The 8,976-nt window shown below is 33.5% G+C and overlaps 1 protein-coding gene across 1 annotated transcript; it reads right to left on the reverse strand.

Moving 5' to 3' along the window:
* Nucleotides 1-1,301: 1,301 nt before the first annotated feature.
* GPDHC1 (6-phosphogluconate dehydrogenase family protein) lies at nucleotides 1,302-6,027 on the reverse strand. The gene is made up of 6 exons (XM_039027725.2): nucleotides 5,654-6,027; nucleotides 4,374-5,436; nucleotides 3,581-3,802; nucleotides 2,682-2,929; nucleotides 1,836-1,975; nucleotides 1,302-1,640 (listed from the first exon to the last, which is right to left on the reverse strand). The coding sequence occupies exons 2-6, from the start codon at nucleotides 5,008-5,010 to the stop codon at nucleotides 1,517-1,519; spliced, it is 1,371 nt and encodes a 456-aa protein (XP_038883653.1). The 5' UTR covers nucleotides 5,011-5,436; nucleotides 5,654-6,027; the 3' UTR covers nucleotides 1,302-1,516.
* Nucleotides 6,028-8,976: the final 2,949 nt, after the last annotated feature.

The raw sequence follows: 8,976 nt of genomic DNA on the forward strand, positions 1-8,976 counted from the left end.
CTATAGACCATTTTAGTTATCACTTAAGGCATGATCCATCTGTATATCTCCACATACATGCTTAAGTTACAATGACAACCAGGGATCTTAGTTTATTGGTTTGTGGTAAAGCAAATAAAACATCTCATATGTTTCATAGACAATATTGAAGAAAAATATTATATATTATTACATCACAAGCTTTTGTTCAATACAGTGTTTACAAACTACAAGACCCAACAAGAGTTTAGGGCATTATCCCCAACAGTAGGTCGATAAGGTCTCCTTGCTAGCTCACGATGAATAAACAAGGACCAAGGCATTGAAAGAAAAATTTGAACATTTCAAATTAGTTTAGTAATATATATATATATTTATGGGGTTTTTTTTAATATAAAAAAATATTTAAAAATATTTAAACTTCATAGCAAAAAGTTCCAAAAGTACATGCATTTTTGGAACTTTTTTTTATAAAGTATAAATATTTTTTAGATTTTTCTATTTATAAAAATTTCTCTATATTTATTGTACATATACAATTAATATTAAATGATGTATGTAGATACATTATTACATAGTTAAATTATGAATATGATTCAAGTTTAAACTATAAGTATGGGAGAATGAATATATTTGAATGTGATTCAAATAATAAGTTAATATGAATAAGATCCATACCAAAACTATAGGTTAAAAGTTAATAGGAATGAGATTTATATATATATAATTAAGAATGAGATTCATATTAAAACCATATGTTAAGAGAGAAATATGTATTTAAATATGATTCAAATATTTATTTAACCAAATATGATATATTTAATAAATAAATATAAGATATTTAATTTTAATTAATTAATTAATTTTAATTAATTAAAATGACTTCCCTTTGATAAAGGAGAGTGGAGAAGTGGAGAAGTGGAGAAGTGAAGAAGTTAATTTGATCTTTGTTACTAATTTCCATATCATTTTATTTGAAGTTTGAATCTCATTTCAAAACCTTTATACATGTTTTAAGCACTTTTAATCTCATTTCAACACTTATGTACGTAAAATATAATTCAACACCTTGAATATGTTACGAATGTCCATTAGAATATTTTCATTTAGAATCAAAATGAAACAAGCATAAAACTTTGAAAACCGAAATAAGATTTGGAGCTCATAAGAGATTCACTATATCATTGGAGAGAACTTTGACACCAATTTTCTTTCAACATTCTATATATAAGGTTTCTTGCCTATATAAAAGAGAAAAAAAAAAGTAACAAAAGTGAGTCACAAGTATTAATTTGAATCATCAATGGTGAAACTTTAGTAAATGGGTGAAAAAAAAACTCTGCATTATGATGTTACAACTTTCTCCATATGACATATAACTGTTGTCTATAGGATTAAGAAAGAAACCTATAGACTATACATTACCAAACAGTTCAAAAGTTCAAAGCTCACTTCTCTTTTAAGTCAAATGTTGAAAGAACTTCCATGAAGTCAGATGTCTTTACTCAGTTTTAAGTTTTGCCATGGAATCTACAACTCAAGGTTGACCAAGAAGTGAAGGCCTGTAGAAAGCATGGCTTTGTGCTAACTCGATGCGGTCTCGGGGGTCATTCAAGGTCTCATCTCGCAATGCTTCAAGTATAGCTTGAGGTGATCCATCCCTAATGTCCCGAAACACGGAGAAAAGAGAAACAATGATTGAAAAACTTAAGAGTTCAAGATTGGATTGGGTTTAATTGAGCATGAAGTGAAGTTCATACCATTTCTGCATGCCAGTAATTTTTCAGAATATGATGTGCAAATTTCAGAATACTGACTACATGTTGTATGAGTATTCCTAAGTTTAAGGAAATTACCTTTTAATCAGTATTTTATATAGCGTCTTTAAGATGGGACAAAGCTGCACAGGAGCAACAGGCTTGTTGTCTTCAGGATGTAACACATTTAGGCTTGACTGACTCAGAATTTCATAGAAAGCACTAACAGCAGATACTCCCTGCAAAACAGAAAAGCACCTTTTTAGCACCATATATTATATGTACGTATGTAGACACGTATTTATTTTAGTGAGTCAGTGTGTATAGGTAGATACGGATTATTGTAGCGAGTTTGCATGTGTGTATGCATAGGTGCATGTGTAAGTGTGTGCACTTGCATAGAGGAGTGTCTTTTTTTTTTTTTTGTCTGATGAAAATAACAATGAAAAAAATGAAAGAATACAAGGGCATAAAAAAATAAGTAAAAAAAAGAAGGGAAATCCCTAATGGACTCAAATTATGCAAAATAACATCTATAGAGTAATTACAAAAAATCTTTGAAATCAAAGTCCAAACAGAAACATGGAAACAAACAAGGGACCAAATCTCAAAAGAATTCCTTTCCATCCCCTGAAAAACCCTACTATTCCTTTTAGCCCACAGAACTCATAAGATAGCACACACCCCCACTAGCCACAAAACATGACCCTTCTCCCCACAAGGCGGATTGTGGAGATCGTAGAGGAGTGTGTGCGCACATTGTGTGCATGGTGCATCCACAAAAATCAGTCTTCTTGTGGAGATCATTACCGAATATAGAGGCATTTCTTTCAGAAATTAGTGCTTCAAAGTTCAAACGCAGTTGGTAAAGCTTTAACTAAGCAAAATGAAAATGATTCTCACATGAACTCATAATGGAGCAAGAAAGAAATGCAGCTATTTTACCTGAATCATCCCTTTGCCACTAATGCTATCACCCATATCTAGGTTAAGTTCACCCTTGGCCAACATTTGCCCATACCAGGCATTACGACCTTTCAACAAGGTCACATACGTGTCAGCGAGCAAAGGGCCAGCTAGCTTCTCGGGTTCTTCTGCTAGCAAGTAAGTAATGAATATCATCTCTGAGGTACAATGAGCAAAATATACTGATTTACTGGTAGCACTCTCATTGGTAAGGGCTGCCACCATTCCTGAAAGTTCAAAATGGAAAGCAATGAATATGGTATAATTGTAATACTAACAAAATTGGATCTCTAAGAAAACCACAGTTTTGAGAGAGAAATCAAAATCAAGAGAGAGAGAGGAAAAAGAAAGATTTGGTCCTAGGCCTAGGATGTTCTATAAAGATTGAGATGCTCGACTATTATGAATGTATAATGATAATGACAGAAATGCAAGACTGCCAATAAAGTTGCAGATAGCCATTCTATTCATAAAAGAATTTGTTATAGCATTGGCAAAGATCCAACTATTCAAGCTAGGCAGTTGCAAAATGGGATAACCGTCAAAACAGCTATACCAGAGTGCTACCAAAAACAGTGATTGCACTGTAAACTGACATAAACTACAATGGACGTGAAAAAGAACAAAAGCAATTGCTATAACAAAGTGAAATGTGAAAGATTTTATAAATAAATCGTTGCAATCAAACTGGTTGTCAATTTGTTATTGGTTATTTTCCTAAGGATTGAGATGGCATATTATTTCAAAATTCTTAATACAACTGGAATATAAAGAGATGACCAGTCTCCTCAATCAGAAGCACTTTTTTATTATCAGAAATTCAAAATCACAGTTCCAACATGATTGAGATAATTGACGAGAAAGTATCTACCACTTGCCTGCTCCAATAGCATAGACGTTTTTCAGACCACCCATGACTTCATGTGTCACAAGGTCACTATTATCCCAGACAATAAATTGAGGTTGCCTCAAAAAGTTTGCAAGCGGTTTCCTCCACTTCTCAGCTCCGCAAATTCGAGCATTAGCATATTCCTTGTTATAAATCTCGGAGGCAATATTTGGTCCACCAAGATACAAGATATTCTCTATAGGCACTCCAGCTGGGAGAAATAAATGTCAAAGTTAAGAAGATTTGGGGTAATGGTTCTTTTCTGTACAGATAGATGGAAAGGAAGGAGAAGAGAAAGGAATAATAAGTAGAAATCTTTTTGTTTCCTTCAATATTTACTATCATTAACAGCTTGGTAACATTAAACTTCAAGAATCATGAGATTTTAACAAAATTATTACTAAAAGAAAGATTCCAGAGAGAGCCCAAAATGACTCCAGTTTTATAGCATAACTGATAACTCTTATGTTCGTAATTTCACAAACACAAGACTCACGAAACTAACAATCAGATACATATGTTTTAATTTGAACTTTCTCAATACTCGAGTGTCCCAGTCTTTATAGAATCTTTATGAGATAATATTCCTTTCCCTGCTAAGAACTCAAATCCAGACAGACAATAACTCTTTTTCAGCTAGCAACGTTCTAATCTGTTTATTTTCATTTTGGGTTTTAGCATACAATCAAAGAAAATAACCCCCATATTTAAAGAGCATGTTATGCAGATGAATATGTGAAAATAGAACAGATGAAATGGCAAACTTGGTAAGAATATCTTACTTGCACGATTGATCATCAGAGTAGGAGTTATTATGTGGGGAACAGGCTGCAGAGCAGCTTCTATACCCTTTGCCAAAGAGATAATAATAGGCACTGTGATTCTCTCTTTCCAATATTTACTTATCTCTTCAAAAATCTCCCTGGTTTCAGTGGAGGGTAGGCCATTGACCACAATGTCAGCATCCCAAACAGCCTCCTGCAAGTTAGTCACCACTTTCAAAGGACAAAGTGGTGTGTCAATCATGTTCAAACAAAATCCATCTTTCAAAATCTCATCTGCATAGAGCACCCGGTCGCCTAGCCTTGCTTCGACATACTTTAGATAAGCACATCGCCTAATGAGCCTCCTCAGAACATCTTCCCTTGAATTGATCACTTCAAAGAGGTGTTCTGCAGTGGCTTTATCCACAACTCTTCCTGCTCTTCTCCATATCCTGATTTGAACCTTCTCTCGAAATTGGCCATAGCTGTCCTGAAGCAGAGCTGCAAAAACACTCCCCCAAGCTCCAGCTCCCACACCAACAATCCTCAGTGGATCACCATCAGACTTACCTATAAGCCTTCTAAGTTCATCAAGCTTCTCTTCCAATCCATTGCAGTTATGAGTTGAACCATTTGAATGTGAGGGACTCATCATCTCACTCTATGAAGAAAAATCAGCCCCAGAGAAACAAAAGAAAAGAAACAACCCCAGGAGAAGAAGATAAAGATTTTGAATATGAAATCCTTCAAGAAGCTTATATTTCTGGGGGTTGTTCAAAGAATCTACAGCATACAGATCAAGTTGTTGGAACTAATGTCCAAATCAAATGAGTTAAATCAGAGGTGTCTAGATTTTTAGATTGGTTGACAAGCTTGTTGGCCTATTCTTCATTCCAAGTTTCAGACAAGAATGCTCTGCTTTCTTCTAATCACCATTAAGAAAGCGAAAGAAGAAAAGGGTTTTTAAATTCCACCAATTTCTAAACACTTCATCCAACCACCACATGAAAAATTATCTCCAACTTCAAAAGAATCGAAATATTCAAATGCTGCATTGCTCTTTCCGATGGAGTTCGTTCATCTACTCACACCCAACAACAAAACACAATTAAAAAAACGAAAACACACGACGAAAGATCAATATATTCAAAGCAAAGCCCAGTAAGTGTGAAAAGGGACAAAAAAAGTCAATTAAGTCGGTCTGATCTTCAGCTCGACGGAAACTACAAAGTTGGGAGGGGGGGGTGTTGTTAAATACGAAATCACAAGATCAATCTCTTCAAAACAGCAAGACTCACCTCATACATTAGAAGATCCCACAGCCCCACCATTAATGGAGGACAGCACAAGATCTCACAAACCCATCAGACAAAGACAACGCTGAAAGAGAAGCTCGAAACAGCAAATTCAATAGAACAAGAAAAGGGGAAAACCCCATTGGAGGGAAAGAGAATAGAGCCAAAAATAGTGGCGATTGAACCCGTGAAAATGGATTTAAGAGATGGGTTTCTATCAGAGATGAAGAATGTGACGGGGAAAAGAGGAGGAGGAGAAGAAGAAGAAGCGAAAGGCATTGATGACGGTATGGTGGAGTCAAGGCTTTAGGCTGCTCTATCTGTACAAAAAACAGCATTAACTGAAGAGGGGCCAACTTCCCAACAAGCAAATGCATATGCTTGTAATAACTAGGGATTATTATATATCCAATCCCTTTTCAAATTTTTTTGATATTTTCATATATATAAGATTTAATGGATCGGATTAAAATACCATTGAAACTGGTAGATGGCTGGAGAGAGAATGTGGCATTATAAAAAATTTTCATATTTACGAAGCACTCTTAATGTTTGAGAGAGAAAATACATTTATTGATATTCTATTTTTTTGTTTAATTGAAAAAAGAAAATGCATTGATTTGTTGAGATTTTATTCATTTGCTTAATTGGAGAGAAAAAATTGCACTTTATGAAATTTTATTTTCTATTTAGGTTGGTTTCATGTATCGATTTATTGGTTTATTTGATAGATTCATGGTTATTTTAAATATAACTTACAATATTTTGTTAGGCATTTGAAAAATATCATAACCAATATATGTAATATATCACAATATATAAATTAGAGTTTAACTCAATGTTTGACATTAATCACAGTATAAACCAATATATGAATATCAGTATATAAATCACATATTAGCTTAATGTTCGAAATAAATCACATTATATATTATAATTTCATTTACATCACATTGTTATTTGGTTGTATGACATAAAACTCAGTCTATAATTTTAAACATATTCTATTTACAATAAAGATGTTATTCTCAGTTATTCAATCAAATTGTTGTTGAATATGTAAATTGCACTTGTATAAACTAAATCCAATAGGCTAAGATCCATGGCTATTAAATGAATACTTGAACTTTATGTAGAGACATAAGAGTGGATTAAGTTCGAGTAGATAGCCAAAATGATCTATATTATACGAATAAGGTTGGGTACCTTATTTTGGGTACACTATCGGATGCGGCCCAATTTGTAGATATTACAAATGTTGTAAAGTGCTTCAAATGAAGTGGTCCCGATTTGTTCATGTGGAGACATGGGGAGTGGAGACATCCTATGCAAAGAGTTTGTATAAGGTCGGACCAAGAAATAAGTCACTCTTACTTTATAATGTTGTTTACTATTTAAGACTGATTATTTCAAAGAGATGACCTAGGTAACTTAACATTAATTCTGAGCTAACTATTAACTCTTGTTTATTTGAGATTATCCTTAAATTTTCATGGATGAGAGTTGACTTAATAGCGCTGGCTCAATAAGCCTCCCATTTCAAGGGTAAGACTGGGTAGATAATTGGGGACATAAGGTGTAAGATGGAATTTACTCCTGCCTACTTTTAGGGATAGTAGAGAGGTTGTTGTGCTGACTCTGGGTCTTGAATAAGGGGCCCCACCCTTTCATTAGCCCGAGAGGGATTCGGTTTGGCGATTGGATCACAAACCAACTGTTCATTAGAGGATTAGTGGGACTTAAGAAACAAGAGGTAATCTCGGGGGTAAAACAGCTATTGACCCAACCATTATTACGAACAACCTATGAAGGGAACTTACTAATTATGGTTATATAAAGTGGACACAATATATCTACAGTGAGGGGAGTGCAACTACTAGGCTTTAGAGGAACGTCACAGTAGTTAATGAATGTTAGTTAATTGGGTTAAAGAGTTTAGCCGGTTAATCTCAGTTTGTTGGAGTCCATGATATGTAGGTTCATTAGGTCCTCTACTAGCTCACAAATGGAATAAACCTTAGAATAGTGTGATAAATGAATTTGAAACGTTCAAATTCGAATTAAGGGAATTAGTAATTATAATTGTTAGGATATACTAGCATGCAACGGATGCATACCAATAAGCACTCTAATTACATTTAATTTGAGTTCTAAAAGCATGCTTAAACAGAAACTTTAGAAGAGGGTTTCTAAACTACATACCTTTGATGAATTCTTCCAAATCCAAGCTGCTCTTCACATGATTTCAGCTCCAATTCAATAGTGAACCACCAAGAGATCTTCTCTACTATTATAAGCCTTGGATTTGAGTGGTGAAACTCAGATTGGAGTGAATTTGTGAAGGAAATTGGATGAGTTTTCAGGTGAAAATGATAGTTGTAGCAAAAACCAATTTTCAGCAAACTTCACCCTTCTTTAGCAAAAATGAAGAGTTTTTTTATCAACTCCCTATATTCAAGCATTGATGGAGCATCTGAGTGCTAGCACTAAAGTTGATTGTTCAAGTGGATAGGTGGTGTGATTAGGAGAAAACAGCTTCTCCAAAGTGATTTTGTGGGAAAATCCCACTAAACCATACATTTCCAATTTTTTTTTTTTTAAATTAAGTAATTCCAAAATTAACTAAAACTTAATTTAATTAAATTCAGAACATCAGAATTCAATTTCTCAAATTGAATTGAAATTGAAAACTAATTTAATTTTTAATTAATTAAATAAAAATTTAATATCAAATATTAAATTAATCACACAACTAATTTTAAACATGAATCATATTCATGTAATTAATATTTAAATCAATATTTAAATATTATAAACTCCCCAATTTCATTTAATTTCAATAAATTAAACGTTAATTAATCATATCAAGTATAATTATACAAACCCTAATTTGAATTTGAACTTATTCAAATTCAAACCCTAATTTCAATTTGAACACTTTAAATTGATATCATTCCAAATTCACTCAATATGTTAATTCAAAGTGTTCATGTTTTACAAGCTAATAGAGGGACCTTGTGGACCTACAGATTATGAGCTCCAACGATTTAAGATTAATTGGCTAAAACTCTTTAGACCAAATTAATAAGTATTCGTTAGCTATCAAGTCACACCACTATAGCTCGATAGTTGCACTCTCCTCACTGTAGATATATTTGTCTCCACTTGATTTAACCATAATCAATAAGTCGACCCTTCACAAGTTGTTCGTAATAATAGCTGGGTCTATTTGTTGTTTTACCCCCGATATTACATTTTTTTCCTTAAGTACTACTGATCCTCTAATGAACAATTGGTTTGTGATCTAATCACTAAACTGGATCCCT

Source organism: Benincasa hispida, chromosome 3 (genome assembly GCF_027475165.1).
Source record: "Benincasa hispida cultivar pf3 chromosome 3, pf3_genome.v1.1, whole genome shotgun sequence".
NCBI lineage: Eukaryota > Viridiplantae > Streptophyta > Magnoliopsida > Cucurbitales > Cucurbitaceae > Benincasa > Benincasa hispida.